This window comes from Loxodonta africana, chromosome 7, assembly GCF_030014295.1.
Source record: "Loxodonta africana isolate mLoxAfr1 chromosome 7, mLoxAfr1.hap2, whole genome shotgun sequence".
Taxonomy (NCBI): Eukaryota; Metazoa; Chordata; class Mammalia; order Proboscidea; family Elephantidae; genus Loxodonta; species Loxodonta africana.
Window position 1 is genome coordinate 128487654 of NC_087348.1, and position 22926 is coordinate 128510579.

The 22926-nt window shown below is 37.6% G+C and overlaps 2 protein-coding genes across 5 annotated transcripts in view; one reads left to right on the top strand and one right to left on the bottom strand.

Annotated features, from left to right (window-relative positions):
• RAB39A (RAB39A, member RAS oncogene family) overlaps window positions 1-18109 on the top strand; it is a 29293-nt gene extending 11184 nt beyond the window's left edge. The window contains exon 2 of the mRNA XM_003415615.4: window positions 14492-18109. Coding sequence (XP_003415663.1) covers window positions 14492-14918 — 427 coding nt within the window. The 3' untranslated portion in view covers window positions 14919-18109. The remainder of the gene's footprint in view (window positions 1-14491) is intronic.
• The window catches only part of SLC35F2 (solute carrier family 35 member F2), a 186289-nt gene that overhangs the window by 139108 nt on the left and 24255 nt on the right, over window positions 1-22926 (bottom strand). Inside the window, exons 2-4 of one of the 4 annotated variants that reach the window (XM_064288895.1) lie at window positions 13741-13990; window positions 13379-13445; window positions 7435-7521 (exon numbers count right to left, since the gene is read on the bottom strand). The exons of 1 other annotated variant lie outside the window; for it this stretch is intronic. The gene's annotated coding sequence lies outside the window, so the exon portion shown is untranslated. Of the gene's footprint in view, window positions 1-7434; window positions 7535-13378; window positions 13991-22926 lie in introns of all 4 variants that reach the window. 2 more of the 4 variants (XM_023554753.2, XM_064288896.1) reach the window with 2 other exon arrangements.

Genomic DNA, 22926 nt, shown 5'->3' on the forward strand with positions numbered 1-22926 from the left:
GGTGAGTGCATCAGCAGTCACATTAGAAAGGTCTTTATCAAGGCGTATCAGTAATTTTTCTTGGTAAAATGTGAGCCTTCTCCATGCCTATTTTCTTTTCCACTTTTTGTAGGACTTAGTGTGATAATGGCCTCAAGTAGATAAGGCTGAAGTACAGCCTTAATCACAGACCCCTGCATCAGATGTACAAAAGAATAGTGTGTGGCCAAAACTGAAATCTCTTCTTGAGATCAAGTGAGAATGCTGCACAAGGAATTTACATAAATATTAGGAACCTCCTAGCTATAAGAGAAAGTATTACGAAGACTGACCAGAGATTTTCAAATTCTAGGCATTGCCTATCATTTTTCTTCAGAGAAACATTTTCCAAAGTGATATTAATAGATGTAATTTGAGAAAAGGGTTCCTTGATGAAATAGTTTTGGAAATGCTGGGTTGTTGCAGGACCTCTCAGAGCTTTTAATATACTAATGCACATTGTGAACCCTCAAGGGCAGATATGGTATTTCCTATAGTGGAGTCCTTTTCCACAGAGCATTTTGCAATATTAATGTTATGCAAAACAGACATTAGGAGTCGCTACTCTAAATAAAAAATGTAGGCAATTCCTCAAATTTTAGTAATATATTGAGAACCTCTCAGTTTGTTCTCTCATGTAATTCTCTATGTCTCTTCTGCTGAGGCTTCCAGATGATTTCATCAGGTCTCCCTTTTTAAATACCTGATTCCTATATTTTGGGGAGAGATCTAGTAACCCTTGCTATTCCCTTGATCTTTGTCCCCTTATTCAAAATTAAAAGGCTTATCTTCTGTTGTCACACTTTTACACAGAGTATATAATATCATTACACCTACTCCTCACTTACTGTCTCGTTATCTGACATTTCACATTTGTGGCAACAGTAAAAAAATCTACTACCCAACTATTTTGCACATTAACAATGTATGTCTGTCAATAACGAATCCCAAGGTGCGACGTGAGAGTAATGCTGGCTGTGATAGTTGAGATTTGTGTCAGTTTGGCTGGGCCATGATTCTCAGTGCTTTGGCAGTTACATAATGATGTAATTTGGCAGTTATGTAATAATATAGTCATCCTCCATTTTGTGATCTGATGTGATCATCTGCCATTTTTGTATAATGTCAATTTTTACATAATGACCTGGTCTTCAGAGCCTAACCATGTCAGTAAGTGAGGAGTGGGTGTATTCCTTATTTTAAGCACAAACCTTCCAATAAGAATCACTAGGAAAACTTAAAGATAGATAAAGTAGCTAATGGGTAAATCCTCATAATATTAGATTTCTTAAGTATAAAAGAGCTACAGACAATCTATAAGATTAGGAAAGCAAAAGCTTATGAAGCCAATATGAGGTGACATGTAAGACTGAGATGTCATGGAACAGATGGATAGATGCTAAAAAGAGAATTAAAAAATGGAAGAGAATGTATAATTGTGTATATATATATATATAAGTCGATTCCAACTCCTAGCAACCCTATAGGATAGAGTAGAACTGCCCCATAGAGTTTCCAAGGAGCAGCTGGTGGATTCGAACTGCCAACTTTTTGGTTAGCAGCTCAGCTCTTAACCACATTGTATAGCATAGGAGTATTGGAGGAGAGGAAGATTACTGAGAGATGAATTGAAAACAATGGCCAATAAAGTGAGGGGGAAAAAAGATACATCAAAGAAGCTACAGAGGTCAGCCACACTGTGGTCAACATTCTGGTCATTTTGGTAGATAACTAACTACAGGTACAGGACCGGGAAGGACCGAGATGACCTGATGTAACGGTCTCGTTTTTTTAAGTAATATAATTAATGTCCATAAAGGCCTTGACTTGTTCAAGGCCATATAGCTAATTAGTGGTTTGCACAAAAGCACAGTTCTCTTAACTCTATTCAGTGCTCCTTCTACTATACCAGGCCTGGCTGTCATGGTTGAAGAGTTTTAATGGCACATTGTTGTGTAGTTTCTATCCTGAAAAGTAATTCTGCTGCACTTTCCCCACCCCTACCCTGTATAGAGTAGAATGAAATGAGAAAAAGATAAACATTTATTATAAGTTCCAGGATGTGGGGAGAGATACAAAAGCACATGAAACAAAGCAGTATAGAGAAAGTTGTATGGAAACAAAGCACAGCCACAAAAAAAGAATCATAACCCAAGAAAAATTATTCTTTCATTAGGTTAGATCATATAATTCACTATGTTGTATGGAAAATAGATAATTTTGAGAAACTGGAGATGGAATCATTATTGTTCTACAAAAGAATACCAGAAAATATTGGGATAAGTGTTGAAGTCTTTTATATACTTTCTGGTACCATACCAAACAACTGGAAAATAAGCATCCTTTTTCTAACACTTGTAGACAGTAAAGCTAGAAACATTTCTCATTAATTTCCAGATAAACTATTTTGATTTTCACATGTAACATGTTCTGCCTTCCAGAATGCATTGCAAAGTACAATTTGAATATCAATTTAAATACAGTAGCTATTTAGAAAATGTGGATGATTTCACATATATATTTATAATATGTGTAATTATTCAGTCCTTTTAGCTTAAATCCATATTATAAACACAGACAGAAGATAAGCCTTTTTGTATTTCTCTCTCTTATTCTCCTATCTGCTCAACATTTGCACACTGCCTGGGCACAATTTGACACAATATGAATTTATTAATTCAGTTATTCATCTATAAATATTGGTAGGATTCATACATGGCCGTTTCTGTTCGAGACACTAAGGATACACCACCACCAACAAAAAAAAGACAGAAGATCCTTTCCCTCATGGAGCTTATCTTCTAATGGGGGGAAACAGGCTATAACAAAAATAAGCCAGAAAGAGTATGCAGGATGTCAGAACGTGCTCATTGCTACAGAGGAAATCAGAGCATAAAAGGTGAATAGAGAGTGCTGGGAGTGGTGAGAAGGCCTCACTACCTTAAGATGATGATCTGTCATGAAGAGAAAATAAAGGGTGGCCATAGGGGAAAATGATTCACACATTCTAAGGAAGAATATGGCCCATCACGTGTTACCAGCATAACATACAGCTCTACAACTACAGATCTGATTTTTGAAGGGAAAAAAAGAAAAAAAAAAAACAAAAACCCTCGCTGTCGAGTCTCTTTTTACTCATAGCAACCCCACAGGACAGAGGAGAAGTGCCCCAGAGGGTTTCCAAGGCTGTAACCTATATGGAAGCAGACTGCCACATCTTTCCCCCACAGAACGGTTGGCAGGTTCGCACCCCTGACCTTTTAGTTAGCAGCTGAGCATTTAACCACTGCATCACCAGGGCTCCTTCTTTGATGTAAAGACCCTAAAATTATACAAAGAAAATGAATTTTAATGCTGTTTGAATGTGTAAAGAAAGAATAGCCTAAGTTATAAGCACTAAGTTTCAGAATCTTAGGCAAGGGCAGGGGTTATTACAGTCCGTAAAAATAAAAGAGGTGGGGAGACTTGTGTTTTAGTTTCTTGAAAGCAATCCTAAGAGCCAGCAGTACAAGATAAATGAAGCAGGTAAATAAAGTGTCAACATAATGATGATTCCCAGAGGAGCAGCAGGACTGTAATGTCACGGTGAAAAAAGAGGCGCCCACAAGGCTAATGCATTCATAGGCTGCTTGCTGCCAAGATACTTTGGCATCAAGGTACTTCTATCTTCTAAATGCCAGTTCTACAACTGGCAAAGCCACAAGAAGGGCATTTCCAGGACAGGACATCTGGTTTGTTTTACCTAAGTAAGTCAGAAAGTACTTGATATTTTGTTGCTTTTTTAAGAAGTTTATGCACATCTAGCTAAGTTCATAATCATAACATAAAAATAAGATCTATATAATTCTGCCACTTTCAGATAAAATTTTGTATATAAGGAACTATCCCATATAAATAATCTGGAGCATTCCAGGGCCTATGGAACTTGGTCCTTCATACGACAATAGCATCTTATTTTCAGTGTCTTCTGGGGAAACTAGATAACTGTTTAATTTGAGATATCATTTACGTATTTTAGAACTAAGATAACCATGTCATTTGTGTCAAAAAGATTCCAAATTTCCCAAAGCATAGCATTCACACTTGATTTGATTACTCATATATTGAAGTAATTCTTTGTAAATATAAGCAAACGCTGGTGGTGTCATCATCTGTCTACGTATTATTTCAGGAAAAAATGAAAAATGACCTAAACAAGAAGACCATTGTTCTTTTCAATTATTCTAAAGCTAATATATGTACAAGAATTGGCTTTGGTTTCACAAAACTGTGCGTATGTTGAAATTTATAAAATAGTTGTGATCTTTTTTTTATCATTCTTTTATTACAAAATATATATAGACACTATCAGTCAGGTCCTTGGATGTGAGCAATAAAACCAACTTGAGGATCTTAACCAATAACAAAAGCTATTAGAAGTATGTCTGGGGCACAGAGAATTGATGGGAAGCTGGAGGACTAGGCTTGGAATGAATTAAAAGATCCCAGGAGGTCCACGCAGCAAGATCCAGAGGAGACTAGTGTGGTCCACGATGCTGTTGCCCCTTTTCTCCCTGTTCACCCACTGCCATAAGAAGCCTGAAATGGCCAGTTGGTATTCTCAACTGCTACTTCAATAGAAGCATCATGGGGTTCTCTAGTGTAAGGCTTTCTTTCTTAGATACTAAAACTTTTAAATCAGCAGAGTTCAGAGTCACAAAGATTAGAAGCAAACAAAAATTTTAGTGAGTCATCAAGTGTAATTGTGAGGGGCACAATCATCCCCACTTTCACCCTTTGCTTCCCATACCACAGCTTCCACCTATAGGATAAAATGCCACCTGCCATATTGCTTGCTAGTTTGTAGAGCGTATACATTCTGAAGGAACACACCAACATCTTACAAGGTATCATCTCCTGGACACGGGCATAATGTGATAGTGGCATGAAAAGATCAATGAATCCCATGGCACCAGCCCATTGCCCTATCTCTTCCCTTGTTAAGTGAATTCTTCAGTCAGTAGCAATGTGTAAGACACTATGACTATATATAAGGCATCCCATAACTTCATGGATGGTGGTGCTAGCATGGCCTGAACCCAGATTAAATATCTGTTACAGTGAGGACATATCAGTGTCCCATCCATGATGGTCCCCCCAGAGTAAGATACTGTATCCGAGGTGCCAGTAGCTGCTAGAAAATTGGGTATTAAGCAGTGACAGTCCAGGTCAGCCTAGATAAGAGCAAGTCTCTGTTAAATCCAGGCACAGCCTCCATCTCTCTACCAGGGTCGCTTTGTTTCAGTCCAAACTGGGGTAAAAATACTGACTGATAACTAGGAGGACATTTTGCTCCCCCAATGATTAAGAACTCTTCCACAGAGGGGGACTTTTGTTGAGTATTCACATAGTATACAAGTACTGACATACTTTAGATTCATCCATATACCTCTTCCCCAAACCTCCTTGCTACCAGTCTTCCAATCTTGTTTTTCTTCCAACATGTCAATCCCTTAGCCTTTGTCCATAAATTGGCGTAGATCCTTGCCTACATCTCCCCATCTCTTCTTCTGGAAAAAGTAGACAAGGAGATGTACCAGTAGAAGTTCCATAAATGGGAGGATTTGTCTTTTCCACTGACCTTTGATTTCACCATTGAGTGGGGCTGACTGATGTCAGCATATTTGGTAAAGCCTGGTTTGATTTTTTTCCTTTTTAATTATAGGGAAATACAGGTAAGATCATGGATTGAGAGGGTGCTGCAGGAGTAGGCACATTGAGGGTGTGAGCCTTGTCACTCCAGGTTCCCTAAGGTCCAGCCCCATATTCCTGCCTATATATGTACCACTTCTGCTTGATAACAAAGTTCCAGGCTGGTGAATCAGAAAACACCTAGATCACGATGGACACTCAGATTGCACAGTCACTTGGTGTTCCCGCAGCCAGGCATTTAGTCTTTATCAAAACCAGGTTGTAAACCAAGAACTATCTCTTCAAAACTATAAGCTCTTATTCCAAAATGCTACTCCTGTAATTGTCCAGTGGAGGCTTCCACAGGCTTGAAAAAGCATCCCAGTCTGCTGCAGGCACTTTAGCAGGCACCATTAGATCTGACAGACCATGGACCAAGTGGCAAAGCTGTCTGCATTACAGCTTGAACCAGCTCAAGGGATTTTCTTGCTCTCAGCCCTCTTGAAGTGGGTAGCCTTTGGAGTCTCCCAGTTAATAGGTCAGAGAAGCACATCCAAATATATGTTTTCTCCAAATTACAAAAAGGTCCACCTAGTATTATGCTTCTTTCTTCTTGGTAGGGGGTATAAGATACCACAATTTGTCTTCTTTGGAGAGATTTCATTAACATGCCCGCTCCCCCCTTCCCTAAGAAGCTTCACAGAGATTGCTGGTTACTGTATTTTCATGGCTGTATTTCTTGGGGATGCATGTACTTCTGAATTTTTAATTCATCTGCCCTCCTGTAACACTGATAAGCTCATAGTAACTCTGTAATCTCGGTATGAGAATTAAGAGCACACTACTAATAGATCTGATGTTGGGCATCTTCCCTTTTTTTCACCCTACTAGCATCTCTTTCCCTCAAGCTTGCTCACTTTCTATGGATAAAAGTTTAGTGTTTCTTCAAAAAGTTAAACACAGAATTATCATATGACCCAGCAATGCCACTCCTAGGTATATACCCAAGAGAAATGAAAGTGTATGTCCACACAAAACTTGCACATGCATGTTTTTAGCAGTATTATTCACAATAGCCAACAGGTGAAAACAACCTAAATGTCCATCAATGGATGAATAAATAAACACATTGTACAATGAGATATTATTTAGCCATGAAAAGGAATAAAGTATTGATATGTGCTACAACTTGGATGAACCTTATGATAAGTGAAAGAAGCTAGACACAAAAGTCACATATTGTGTATTTCCTTTTATGTGATATATCTAGAATAGGCAAATCAAAAGAGACAGAAAGCAGGTTAGAGGTTATTAGGGGATAGGAGGAGGGAGAAATGGGGAGAGATTACTTACTGAGTATGGAGTGTTTTAGGGGATGATGAAAAAGTCTTGAAACTAGAGAGAGCACAACATTGTGAATACACTAAATAGCACTGAGTTGTACACTTTGAAATAGTTAACTGTACATTATATGAATCTCACCTCAATTTTTTAAAAAGTCCTCACTCTGCCATTTTTTCTATTTCCCCAACAGCCATTTTCACGGTTCTGACCAAATAAACTTTCTGTTCATTCACTAATAATTTATTGAGTGCCCACTAAGTGCCAGACACTTGAAAGCTACTAGGTATTCTGCAGTGAGCAAAACAGACATAGCATCTGCCCACCTCTCACACTTAGTAAGCCAGTAACATGCATCCAGAAACTGGAAAAGAGGGAAAGAGGATACCATGAAAGAGTACTGACCTTGAGCACACAGTGATCCTGCATACCAGCCTAAGAAAGAGACTCTTAACCAAATGGGGCAGCCTCTTCTTCCAGTGAGGAATCTTCCTATGGTAGAAACCTAAATGTGAGGAAAGAGGGACAAGAGTTTCTCCTAATACTCTTAAGTATCTCCCCAAGAGTATCAGAAGAGTATATCCTAATACTCAAGCAATATTCCTCGGCAGTGTTGAGTGTCCACTTGGGATTGGTTATAATTAATTCATAGTGATAGTGATTCTCCCCCCAAAACATTTGGCTGCATGCTAGATTGGTCCAGAGATAGAATTTTCCCAGATAAGTATGGCAGAGGGAGAGGGGCTTGGGAATTGAAGATATTTCTAAGACAGCAATTATAATGCTTATAAAATCTGAGAAGGAGGTGAAGATAAAAGGGTGTTAATGAATAGAATGTTATTGAATTGGTCAGTGGATTACAACTCTTGATGAAATAAAGAATTATCACAATAAAAATATGCTGGGAGGCTGGGAAAGTTTGATAAAAAAAGTGGAGTGTACAAATTTGCAGTTTGGGAGGTGGTGAAAGTTGATGGTGAAGAAAAGGAAGTGGATGAGAAAGGCAGAATTGAGGGAAAAGAGCATTAGAGATGAGGAAGAAATTGAGAAGTGACATTGGATAGCTCATCCAAATGGATGTTGAAATCACTAAGCAGAATGACAAGAAGGATTGCGAGAGAATAATTATCTGGAAGTGGCACTGGGGAAGCAGAAGACGCCTCCTCCTGATCCTATAAAAAAAAAAAAAAAAATTGAGCAAAATGAGCGTGCTGCAGGGGCAACAATGTTCTCAGGAACCAGCAGGCAAGGAAGTAAAGAAAACATCCAGAGACAACTATTCCTTTAAAACTGGGATAGTATGGAACAGGATAATGTAGCATTCAAGGTATAAAAAAAAAAAACAGCTGGTTTCTTTTATAACCAAAACCAGATTTTCTACTTGGGAGGGATAAGGGGCAGCTATGCGTTCGTAACCGTGACTCTTGTCCTCCATAATTCACCTTCCCCATCATACTACCATCACCCTGAATTCAGGGGTACTACATCCCCTTTACCATTCTTGCCAGAGGGCAGTCTCAACAATTCTTTATTCCCCATAACATACCTGACACCAGATTGAAATCCGTTCATTTATTCCTCCTGTCCTTCCTTCCTTTCTTTTTTTCTTCCTTCCATCTCCCTTCCTATCATTCAATGAGACTTTCAAAGGCCGAAAGGAAATTGACAGAAAGTAATAAGATATCTGTGCTTATCAAGAGTTGTTTCTTATCATCAAATCCGAGTTTTCTGCAGGGAGGCCTCCCCAACTAGTTGTTTTCGGGTTTGTTCCCTGCCTCCTCATAATACCTTCAAGAACTTCTAGAGACTTCAATATCCAAACCCAAGAGAGGAAGGCCTGGAGAAAGAGATGGTCCCTCATCACCTCTGTAAGACCAGCCTGTCAAGTTCAAGTTTTCAGTCTGAAGACCTGCCTCTTCTCCCAAATGATTGACAACAGAATGCCCACTTGTTTTAGGGAAAACCCTACCTCTAAGGACAATATCAAAATTCTAAGTCAAATATCCCTCACATAGAAACTGGAGATCACTATATAGAAAATAAGAGTTGTTTTACAGAGTACATTACATATACTTTGCCGTAATTTTATTTTAGGGATTGATTTACCAACTGTATTGCAAATGTCTCTTCAAAGTTAAATACACGATTTTGGAAAATATGGTATTTCCTACAGTGTAAGACGTGCTTCTGCCCAATATACAAGCATTTCAACATTGGGTTTTCAGTTACAAAGAGCATATTTTTAAAAATTATACTAATGGTAAATTCACTGTGAGGGGGAATAAAGTAATGCAGACTTGCTACTAAATTAAGGCTTTTAGCATAATAACATGGACCTAGATTAGATTTCTTTCAAGACACTGCACATATGCCCGTTTTTGTTGCTGTTAGTTCCGACTCAGAGAGACCCCATATACAACAGAACGAAACATAGCCTGGTCCTGCGTCATCCTCATGATCATTGCTATGCTTGAGCCCACTGTTGCAGTCACTGTATCAATCCATCTCGCTGAGGCTCTTCCTCTTTTTTGATGACCCTCTACTTTACCAAGCATGATGTTCTTCTCCAGGGACTGGTCCCTCCTGATAACATGTCCAAAGTATGTAAGACAAAGTCTCACCATCCTTGCTCCTAAGGAGCATTCTGGCTGTACTTCTCCCAAGATGGATTTGTTCATCCTTCTGGCAGCTCATGGTATATTCAATATTCTTTACCAACACCATAATTCAAAGACGTCAATTCTTCTTCAGTCTTCCTTATTCATTGCCCAGTTTTTGCATGCATATAAGAGTATTGTAAATACCACGGCTTGGTCAGGCCCACCTTAGTTTTCAAAATGACTTCTTTTTAACACTTTAAAGAGGTCTTTTGCAGCAGATTTGCCTAATGCAATGGGTCCTTTGATTTTCTTGACTGCTGCTTCCATGGGTGTTGATTGTGGATCCAAGTAAAATGAAATCCTTGACAACTTCAATTTTTTCTTCCTTTATCATGATGTTGCTTATTGGTCCAGCTTTGAGGATTCTTGTTTTATGTTGAGGTGCGATCTACACTGAAGGCTATAGTCTGATTTTCGTCACTAAGTGCATCCAGTCCTCTTCACTTTCAGCAAGTAAGGTTGTGTCATCTACATAACACAGATTGTTTGAGTCTTCCTCCAGTTCTGATGCTCCGTTCTTCTTCATATTCTCCAGCTTCTTGGATTATTTGCCTAGCATACAGATTGAGTAAGTATGGTGAAAAGATACAAGACAGACACACACCTTTCCTGACTTTAAACCACTCAGTAGCCCCTTGTTCTGTTAGAACGACTGCCTCTTGAGCTATGTACAGGTTCCTCATGAGCATAATTAAGTGTTCTGGAATTTCTTTTCTTCACAGTGTTATCCATAATTTGTTATGATCCACACAGTCAAATGCCTTTGCATAATCAATAAAACACAGGTAAACATCTTTCTCGTGTTCTCTGCTTTCAGCCAGGATTCATCTCACATCAGCAATGATATCCCTTGTTTCATGTCCTCTTCAGAATCCCGCTTGAATTTCTGGCAGTTCCCTATGGATTTACTGCTGCAGTTGCTTTTGAATGATCTTCAGCAAAATTTTACTTGCGTGTGACATTAATGATATTGTTCGATAATTTTTGCATTCATTTGGATCACCTTTCTTTGGACTAGGCATAAATATGGATCTCTTCTAGTCGGTTGGCCAGGTAGCTGTCTTCCAAATTTCTTGGCATAGATGAGTGAGCACTTCCAGCGCTTCATCCATATGTTGAGAAACCTCTCAATTGGTATTCCATCAATTCCTTAGCCTTGTTTTTTGCCAGTGTCTTCAGTGAAGCTTGGACTTCTTTCTGCAGTACCATCAGTTCTTAACCACGTACTACCTCCTAAAATGACTCAGTGCCAACCAGTTCCTTTTGGTCAGAGACTCTGCATATTCCTTCCATCTTGTTTTGATACTTCCTGCGTTGTTCAGTATTTTGCCCATAGAATCCTTCACTACTGCAACTTGAGGCTTGAATTTTTTCCTCAGTTACTTCAGCTCGAGAAATGCTGAGCGTGTTCTTCCCTTTTGGTTTTCTAACTCCTGGTCTTTGCACATGTCATCATAATACTTTGTCTTCTCAAGCCATCCTGTGTAATCTTCTGTTCAGCTCTTTTTCTTCATTTTTTCCATTCACCTTAGCTACCTGATGTTCAAGAGCAAGTTTCAGAATGTCTTGTGACATCGATTTTGGTCTTTTTCTTTTCTGTCTTTTTAATGACCTCTTGCTTTCTTTATGTATGATGTCCTTAATGTCATCCCACAACTCATCTGGTCCTTGGTCATTAGTGTTCAATGTGTCAATTCTATTCCTGAGATGGTCTCTAAATTCAGGTGGGATATACTCAAGGTTATACTTTGGCTCTCATGGACTTGTTCTAATTTTCTTCAGCTTCAACTTGAACTTGCATATGAGCAATAGATGATCTGTTCCACAGATGGCCCCTGGCCTTGTTCTGACTGATGATATTGAGCTTTTCTATCATCTCTTTCCACAGATGTAGTTGATTTGATTCCTGTGTATTACATCTGGTGAGGTCCACGTGTATAGTCACCGTTTATGTTGGTGAAAAAAGATATTTGCAGTGAAGAAGTCGTTGGTCTTGCAAAATTCTATCGTTTGATTTCCAGCATCATTTCTATCACCAAAGACATATTTTCCAACTACTGATCCTTCTTTGTTTCCAAATTTCACATTCCAATCACCAGTAATTATCAATGCATCCTGATTACATGTTCAATCAATTTCAGACTGCAGAGGTTGGTAAAAATCTTCAATTTCTTCATCTTTGGCCTTAGTGGTTGGTGCGTAAATTTGAATAATAGTCATTTTAACTGGTATTCCTTGTAGGTGTATGGATATTATTCTATCACTGGCAGCATTGTACTTCAGGATAGATCTTGAAGTAGCTGTATATATTTATATATATTATATACATATATATATTTTTGACAACGAATGCAATGCCATTCCTTTTCAATTTGTCATTAGTAGACCATATGATGATCTGATTCAAAATGGCCAATACCAGTCCACTTCAGCTCATTAATGCCTAGGATATATGTTCCATTTCATTTTTGACAACTTTCAATTTTCCTAGATTCATGCTTTGTATAGTCCACGTTTTGATTACTAATGGATGTTTGCAGCTGTTTCTTCTCATTTTGAGTCTTGCCACAATAGCAAATGAAGGTCGCAAAAGCCTGACTCCATCTACATCAAGGGTGACTCTAGCTTGAGGAGGCAGCTCTTCCCCAGTCTTCTGAGTGCCTTCCAACCTGACAGGGTCATCTTCTGGCACTGTATCAGACAACGCTCTGCTGGTATTAATAAGGTTTCACTGGCTAATTCTTTTCAGAAGTAGACTGCTGGGTCCTTCTTCCTAGTTTGTCTTAGTCTGAAAGCTCAGCTGAAACCCGTCTACCATGGGTGACCCTGCTGCTATTTGAATACCAGTGGCATAGCTTCCAGCATACAGCAACACACAAGCCCCCACAGTATGAGAAACTGACAAATGTGTGGGGGTACATCTGCCTAACTGCACACATATAAAAATGAGTAGCAAAAAAATAATAATAATAAATTAGGTGGCCTTCAAAACAAAACAAAACAAAAATAATTTAAATGAATCGCATTATTTGGAACTCTGCAAAGATGGTAGAAATTTTTCTTATTGTCAGTAGCTATGTGGCACAGTAGTCCTTGAGAAAAGTTTTTTTTTTTTTTTAAATAGTCACTTGAGAATCTCTCTATTGAGGATTCTGAGGAAACAGTGAAGCAGAAGAAAAGAAAATAAAGTAAAATACTTTTTCTTCACACTCCCACAACAAAGGTATTTGTGGTATCAGGTCTGTGAACTGAGCTGTGATTTCAGCAATGAAATACTGAAGGCATGTGAAATCCTGAGAGTCACAGATAATCCCCTGGCCTTCCACAAAGGTCTTTAATGCCTTAGAAAGTAGAGAGATGAGTTTGCTTAAGAGTGGTCTCAATGCTTAAGGTCACTGAGAACTTGGAAGCTGAGAAACATGGGGTTTCTGGCTCATAAAACATTTAGCGCCTTCCCTCTCCAATAGGATTAATTAATCCAATATAACAACCATTTAATGACATTTATCATTTGCCAGCCAATATGATCATTAGATAGATACACAGGTGAAAAGAAATGTTTGGCTTTCAAGGAGCTTTAAATTAGGTGGGGAGACACACCAGCAAATCCAATCACAGCACATTATGAAAATTTGTTACAATCTTAAGGGCAACAGGTTCCAGGGAATCATAAAAGGAGGAGGACTTACAAGGGGTGGAGGTAGAGAGGTCAGGAGGAGGGAAGGCTTCTCAGATGATGCGATTCTTCAGCTGACTCTTAAAAAGAAATATGAATTTTTTAGGCAGAAAAGGAGTTCAGGACATTCTAGGTAGATAGAACAACATAAATAAAGGTAAGAAACAAAACACTATGTCCTTGCCACCTTGCCTCACGAATCAGTCTGGAAACAAATGGCACACTTGAAGGGTTAACCGAAATGAGTTTAATGAAGTAACTATTTCCAGAGATGTGGGCAAGGTCAAGGGCAGCAACAAAAGGTAGTGAAGCATTCAAGTATAGGAACAGTGAGAAGGTATTAACTACTGTAAAGGGCAAAGAGAATGGTCTTACCAGAACCTGGTGAAAGCTGTAGCCCTGGGAGAGGAACCTTGACCAGAGACGAGAACGCAGCCACTGCCAGGCCACAGCCCGGCAGAGATAAATACCCTGACTTCTATTTCCTTCTGTCTCCAGTTTTTTTTTTTCCAGCAGGTGCCTCCCATTGGCTGAATCCAAGTGCAAGCCAGAAGGCAAAGGAGTTTGGGGAAAGCTGTTTGTAAAAGTCACATTCCTGAGGCCCAGAGAAGAGTAGAGATTAAATCTGTAGGGCAAATAGAGATTCATTAGCACACCTCAGATTGATATCCCAGGTCCATAGAACAGTTTCCTGTCTCTTGAATAGGTATAGTCCAGGACTAGCCGTCTGCCCTTGTTTTTTCTTCCTAAATGGTAGAGAAGGCCTAGCTCAATTAAATGACAGAAGAGATTCTTAAGATCTGGTTTGCTTTTAAACTCATAAACCACTCACCCAGTCTTTCTCCATGCATATTTTCAGTGACAGTGATATAATTATTGTATCAGATATTTAAAAATAAAAACAAATAATAAGACAGTTCAAGATGAAATACCAGGTAAGTGCTTACTTCTCTATCTAGAAGTAACTAGTGTTCTATTCACTTAAGACACTTCAGCCTTGATTTATAAATTCTGGTTAAATCACATTAAGGGACCTTCAAATTTTATGATGGTGATATGTTGCTTGAGGGAGGGGGAAAAAAACCCAAGTCATCCTTTTACAACCTTTTTTCTATTTATTTTTCAGATCAATAACTCGATCTTATTACCGCAACTCAGTTGGTGGATTTTTAGTATTTGACATTACTAACCGACGATCCTTTGAACATGTGAGAGATTGGCTAGAAGAAGCAAAAATGTATGTACAGCCATTTCGGATTGTATTTCTGCTAGTTGGACACAAATGTGATTTAGCTTCACAACGTCAAGTTACAAGGGAAGAAGCGGAAAAACTGTCAGCGGACTGTGGTATGAAGTATATAGAAACCTCAGCAAAAGATGCCACAAATGTTGAGGAATCCTTCACAATCTTGACGAGAGACATATATGAACTTATTAAAAAGGGAGAAATTTGTATTCAGGATGGTTGGGAAGGGGTGAAAAGCGGTTTTGTTCCAAATACTGTGCATTCTTCTGAGGAAGCAGTAAAGCCCAGGAAAGAGTGCTTCTGCTGACTTCAAACATGCCAAAGAACTAACAAGAGCAGATTGGGTGTCATTTCCAGATAAATATAACACTAAGAGCAGGCTGATGCAATGCAAGCATTAAAAAATGTCGTTTATCTAACTCACGAGCCCATATTAACACTATTTTCTAAGGTATTTAATTCAGAGCACTGTGCTTATTTGTTATGCGACATGGTTGGATGTTTTGCAAAATTACCAGGCAAAGCGGACAACTTTTTCTTAAAACTGGAGTATCTACACAATTATCTCTGTTTTCACTTTGTTATCGTATAGCTGACCTTAGTATCCGAATCCATCAATATTACTCATTTTTCTTGACAGTCTGAAATGAGTTGTTTTTGTGTGTGTGTATATACATATCTATATACATAAATATATATATATATAGTCTGATTTAAAAGCCTTTATCAGGAATTATATTCTTTTAACTTAATTTTGAACAGTAAAGTAGGTATCAGAGTGTGCTGTTCACTTACAAGGAAACAATCTCAGAGGTACTGACTAGGACTAAAGTAGCAGTTTCTTATTTAAGAGACCAGGTTTTTAACCATCCTATGAAATATTTATCTTCCTTAATTTTGCCTGGGGAAACTCTGGTGGCATAGTAGTTAAGTGCTACGGCTGCTAACCAAAGGGTCAGCAGTTTGAATCTGCCAGGTGCTCCTTGGAAACTCTATGGGGCAGTTCTACTCTGTCCTATAGGGTTGCTATGAATCAGAATCGACGCGATGGCACTGGGTTTGGTTTGGGTTTTAATTTTGCCTGAATATAAGAAAATAAGTTTTATTCTCATTTTTCTTTTCTGATTTGTTGCTTCTGAAGATTTTATGTTTTATAAATGTGTCTAGGAATCCAAGCAAAGTATTTTATTGCAAATACTTGTAAAAATAAAAACAACCATTTATCAGCAGATGTTTTCATGCTTTAGTATACTGTCCTTACTTGACAGAAAAAAAAACAAATTTACTATACGCTGGCATTTTCAAAGAAATTAAATGCAATTTTACCTTGAACTAATGTCAAAATTATCAATATAAGTAAATATAGTAAATTTCTAAACTATCCCATTTCCTATACAAGGAAAGTATAGAAAAGAGTTTTCTGGACAAGGAAAATTAGCTAAATGTTTGGTATATTTAGTATTCAAGTTGTATTTTACAATCTCATCTATAAAAGTGAAGATGAAATAATGAATCAAGAGAGTACAATGACTTTTGAGTTCCCTAATTTTTAAACCTACTGATTTAAAGTCCTTTCCTGAAAGAGACATTTTGATCATAACGTCAAATATTTTATAACACACGTTTCTATTCTGTTCTGTACACCATTTCTAATCACAGAGAGGGGCACCACATGAAGCTGCCTTCTTGGAAACTTAAGGACTTTACTGTTAAACTGTAGTTGCCTCATTTGTTTGAAAACCAAAGTAGACTAGTAGAAAGAATATTTAATCAGAAAACTTGAGTCCTAAGCTTGCCTTTGCTGTACTAATATTTGACCATGAGTAAGTCACTTAACCTTTCTAAGCATCAGTTTTCTCATCTGTAAAATGAAGCTAATACCCCATTTGTTATGTTTTGTGGAATTATTTTGAGAATCCAGTGATTCATGTGAAAAAGCTTTGTAAGTAGAGAAAACATTATGGAGATGTGAAATTATCAGCTGCTCATGTGCGTGAGAATTTTGTTTTCTTATGTTCCTTCCCTCCATTCCTGTGCAGAGGGAGCAGAAAAAGGTACATACAGGTTTTCACAGACCTGGGGAAATTCATGGCCTTGATGCTTACCCTCTGCCATTTGATTCCGAAACGCTGTCCTCCAAAGTGGAAATCATAGGGAAGAAATCCCCAGAGAATTAATTCAATCAAAAGTCTTTTTCAAAAAAGGGGACTGAAATCATAAAAGCACTGGGATAATATAGTCTTGTTTTTGGTTAAAAACCTGCGGGGGCATTTTGTCTTACAAACTGTCAACAAATTCCCATTCTTGTAGCATGACTTTTATCTTGCCCTCACATCTACTAGCAGAATGAGTATTTTACTAAATTATCAGGCAAAGCAGATAACTTTTTCTTGAAACAGACGTATCTACATAATTACCTCCATTCTCACTTTGTTAGCATATATCTGACATTAGTGTCCAACTCATTTTTCTTGACAGTATGAAATGTGTTTTTAATTCATCTTTGAAGTAGATATTTAATTGTATTTTTTAAATATTTGTATATTTTCTAGGTTCATATAAGAATTTAATAGTGTTTATGGAGAGAGGAATGCAAATTATACCACCACTATAAAATTTTTGAATATTTATATTGGCAACATTCTCTTGATGTCTTGAATTTTATTTGAGTGAGTTCAAACTGTAATTGACTAGATAACACCTGCCCCCAAAATGTGAAGTAATCCAATTTTACTGTTACAATATTAAATCTCATATTCAAGCAATTTACCTTCACTACAAATGGTATCAACTCAAATACTGAGTATCAGTAGTTTAAAGTGCAGTCACTGTGCCTACTTGTAAAGTTAAACATCTAAAATATAAAATGTGATTTAACTCTCAGAGGACACACTTTATGATACTAATTAATGTTGGGATAGGACTAGTATGCTGACTGAAAAATATGATATGTTCTAAGATCTAGAATAGAATTAAGGAAACAGAAGAAACGAATGGGAAGACAGAGCCCCAAAAAGTTGATAACTTACTGTCACACATGAACAGAAGCAAGGCTAGAACTTTGGTTCTCTTAACATCTTCTTTCCGTTACCATGCTGTGGTATATGTGTGTGTGTTTATGGAAAAGGAAAGGGAAAATGCGATGTAACTGAACCCACAAAATACTGAAAGTGAGCTAAATCATTCTGATGTTATGGAGGAGCTATCTGTGGTAAAACAATAGTAATATCAACAATGACTACAAAGATCTGAGTTCTTACATAATATTGCCAACACGTCTGTATAACCTTAGCCAGATATCTTTATCCATATATATAAAATAGCTGATCTATTTTCTTATATATTATTCTAGAGAATATGGACAATAATAATGTCAAAATAGCGAAAATATTTGCCTCAGGCAAAACATTTTGACCAAGTTGCTTAGAAATCAGATGTACTTGATTTTATATTAAAATGATTAAATTTAAATATTATTTAAATTAAAGCATTTTAAACTAATGAATGATGTACCTAATTATTAAATGTTTTAACTAAGTGTGGTAGAAAAGAAAGGAAACACTATCCAATCATGTAATAACTCATCCCTGACGGTAGTCACTCATCTTGGGCTGCTTTAACGCCGTCAGTCCATGGAGTGATATGACGCTTCATTAAATGGTAAGCTTAAGCCAAAATGACTCTGTAAATCAGAGTGCCTTTAAATATGGCCTTGAAACATGAATATGTACATACTAGTAGCAAACACGATTTCTTAAACCTAGAAACTTGAGAGTTTACACTAGGTTTCCAAAAGCCTCAAGCAGACAGTGATTTTTTTTGTGGCAACCACAGCAGTCTTTTCTATTATCATTAAAAAAACTTTACCAGAACAAAGTCTTAACAAAGTCTTTTTAATTCGACTTTACATCATTAAAAAACTGAATATATAGATTGACAAAATCATTTTGAGAGAACTTTTTAAAAAAAAAATTTTATCGTGCTTTAAGTGAAAGTTTACAAACCAAGTCAGTCTGAGAGTACTTTTGTCAGATTTTATACTGCCTTTGGTTCAATTAAGTACAAAGCTTCTATTGACTTCAAAGAGTACGCTGTAATATTTGAATAATTTCCTTAAGTCTAATATAGTGAGACAGCCAGAACGCTCCCTAGAAGCAAGGATGGCGAGACTTTGTCTCATGTACTTTGGACATATTATCAGGAGGGACCAGTCCCTGGAGAGGGACATTGTGCCTGGTAAAGTAGACGGTCAGCAAAAAAGAGGAAGACCCTCAACGAGATGGACTGATACAGTGGCTGCAACCACAGGCCCAAGCCCAACAACAATTGTGAGGATGGCGTAGGACCGGGCAGTGTTTTGTTCTGTTGTACACGGGGTCATTATGAGTCGGAACCGACTTGACACCTAACAACAACAACAAATACAGTGAGAAGGACTCATAAGACTAAAGACACATTTCATAAACTAACTCATCTGTTACCTAGCAACTGTGCCTAGAGAGATTTAGTTTGGAATTGCAAAGGAAACATGTAATTTTTAAGGAAAAAAAAAAATTAAAGATTGTAAATGCTTTAAAATCAAACCCTTTGTAATTCAAAATAGTGGAATACATTCCCAATCAGGAGCTAACTTTTGGAAGTTTCACAGCTCACAAATAGACGTCTCTGCTTCAGAATCTTTATAAATCCCAATGTTTGCACTAAACTTTCCTGAGCAACTGATCTTCACCTGATCTGAAAATAGCTAATGGACTATTCTCCTGAATTGAATGATCTGCTACATAACTTGGTATTTCTATAATCTTAGTAACAGATACAAGTAGATACCTGAGTGATTAGCTGTGACAATCTTTATCAATTATCACACAATCTAGTTTACTTACTACACATAATCATGCTAGAAAATCAATGAAAGGAAAAGAAACTTTTAAAAGATATTAGAAAAAATTAGTGTTTCTTTTTGTTATTTTTGTAAAGTTTTTGTCTTCTTTTAAATAGTGCCTAAAACATTGTCTTATCTATGTGAGATTCAGTGAATACTAATTGATAGTTGTTATGTTGAATTAATCCTATTAAATGTGAGTTCCACATACTTGGTTTTAATTTATACACTCCATAGAGAAAAAATATGTTTTGCTACAGTCATCTCTTGGCTTTTTTTCTTTTTTTTCCAGAATGACAACCAATGGAAGAAACATATGGTATAAACTTTTTCAAGTATGTTATTAATGTTAATTGATTTTAAGTAATGAATAAAAAGAATGAGAATGAGAACTCTGCTTGTTACATATCCATCTTTAGCCATCCATCTTTAGTGGTGCTTTTAAAACAGAAGCAACTATTTAACTGCAGTTGTGTGTGTGTGAGAGAAAGAGAGAGAGAGACCGATGTCACAAAAAGCATAAATAATTACACTTTTCAATTACAGGTCCACAATCCCTTATATGTTACATAATACTCTAGTGCACTCTGGAGCAGAACCATGTAATCAAACATTTTTATGGAGCAAAATGTATGAACATTCACAGTGGTGTCACTAGGGGGGCACGGGGTGTACGGGCCACACCGGCTGATGCTGTCAGAGGGGGTAACACCAAAATGACTATATATAAAATTTCTGTGTAGTGTTTCAGCAGAAACTTACTGTTTTTTATAAAAATATCCCTGTAGTGGGGGTAATCAGCACAACTGGATCAAAGCAAAAGCTAAGAAGTTTCCTGAACACATCCAAACACTTTGAGTGACAGAGTAGCTTGGGCTGGGGCCTGGAGACCATAGTTTTGGGGGACATCTAGGTCATTGGCATAATAAAGTTTATTAAGAAAATGTTCTCTATCCCATTTTGGTGAGTGTCATCTGGGGTCTTAACAGCTTGCAAGCGACCAGACAAGGATGCCCTTTATCACCGCTCTTATTCAACATTGTGCTAGAAGTCCTAGCCAGAGCAATTAGGCTAGACAAAGAAATAAAGGGCATCCAGATTGGCAAGGAGGAAGTCAAATTATCTCTATTTGCAGATGACATGATTTTATACACAGAAAACCCTAAGGAATCCTCCAGAAAACTACTGAAACTAGTAGAAGAGTTTGGCAGAGTCTCAGGTTATAAGATAAACATACAAAAATCACTTGGATGCCTCTACATCAACAAAAAGAACATCGAAGAGGAAATCACCAAATCAATACCATTCACAGGAGCCCCCAAGAAGATAAAATACTTAGGAATAAATCTTACCAAAGATGTAAAAGACCTATACAAAGAAAACTACAACGTACTACTGCAAGAAACTGAAAAGGACCTACTTAAGTGGAAAAACATACCTTGCTCATGGATAGGAAGACTTAACAGTAAAAATGCCTATTCTACCAAAAGCCATCTATACATAATGCACTTCCGATCCAAATTCCAATGACATTTTTTAATGTGATGGAGAAACAAATCACCAACTTCATATGGAAGGGAAAGAAGCCTTGGATAAGTAAAGCATTACTGAAAAAGAAGAACAAAGTGGGAATTCTCACTCTACCTGATTTTAGAACCTATTACACAGCCACAGTAGTCAAAACAGCCTGGTACTGGTACAACAACAGGCACATAGACCAATGGAACAGAATTGAGAACCCAGATATAAATCCATCCACATATGAGCAGCTGATATTTGACAAAGGCCCAGTGTCAGTTAATTGGGGAAAAGATAGTCTTTTTAACAAATGGTGCTGGCATAACTGGATATCCATTTGCAAAAAAATGAAACAGGACCCATACCTCACACCAAGCACAAAAACTAACTCCAAGTGGATCAAAGACCTAAACATAAAGACTAAAACAATAAAGATCATGGAAGAAAAAATAGGGAGAACGTTAGGAGCCCTAATACAAGGCATGAACAGAATACAAAACATTATCAAAAATGACGAAGAGAAACCAGATAACTGGGAGCTCCTAAAAATCAAACACCTATGCTCATCTAAAGACGTCACCAAAAGAGCAAAAAGACCACCTACAGATTGGGAAAAAATTTTCAGCTACGACATCTCCGACCAGCGCCTGATCTCTAAAATCTATATGATTCTGTTAAAACTCAACCACAAAAAGACAAACAACTCAATCAAAAAGTGGGCAAAGGATATGAACACGCACTTCACTGAAGAAGATATTCAGGCAGCTAACAGATACATGAGAAAATGTTCTCGATCATTAGCCATTAGAGAAATGCAAATTAAAACTACGATGAGATTCCATCTCACTCCAACAAGGCTGGCATTAATCCAAAAAAACACAAAATAATAAATGTTGGAGAGGCTGCGGAGAGATTGGAACTCTCATACACTGCTGGTGGGAATGTAAAATGGTACAACCACTCTGGAAATCTATCTGGCGTTTTCTTAAAAAGTTAGAAATAGAACTACCATATAATCCAGAAATCCCACTCCTTGGAACATACCCTAGAGAAATAAGAGCTTTCACACGAAAAGATATATGCACACCCATGTTTACTGCAGCACTGTTTACAACAGCAAAAAGATGGAAGCAACCAAGGTGTCCATCAACGGATGAATGGTTAAATAAATTGTGGTATATTCACACAATGGAATACTACGCATCAATAAAGAACAGTGACGAATCTCTGAAACATTTCATAACATGGAGGAACCTGGAAGGCATTATGCTGAGTGAAATTAGTCAGAGGCAAAAGGACAAATATTGTATAAGACCACTATTATAAGATCTTGAGAAATAGTATAAACTGAGGAGAACACATACTTTTGTGGTTACAAGGGTGGGGAGGGAGGGAGAGTGGGAGAGGGTTATTTACTGATTAGTTAGTAGATAAGAACTACTTTAGGTGAAGGGAAGGACAATATTCAATACATGGAAGGTCAGCTCAACTGGACTGGACCAAAAGCAAAGAAGTTTCCTGGATAAACTGAGTGCTTCAAAGGTCAGTGAAGCAAGGGCGGGGGTTTGGGGACTATGGCTTAAGGGGACTTCTAAGTCAATTGGCAAAATAATACTATTATGAAAACATTCTGCATCCCACCTTGAAATGCAGCGTCTGGGGTCTTAAATGCTAACAAGTGGCCATCTAAGAAGCATCAATTGGTCTCAACCCACCTGGATCAAAGGAGAATGAAGAACACCAAGGTCACACAATAACTATGAGCCCAAGAGACAGAAAGGGCCACACGAACCAGAGACTTACATCATCCTGAGACCAGAAGAACTAGATGGTGCCCGGCTACAACTGATGACTGCCCTGACAGGGAGCACAACAGAGAACCCCTGAGGGAGCAGGAGATCAGTGGGATGCAGAC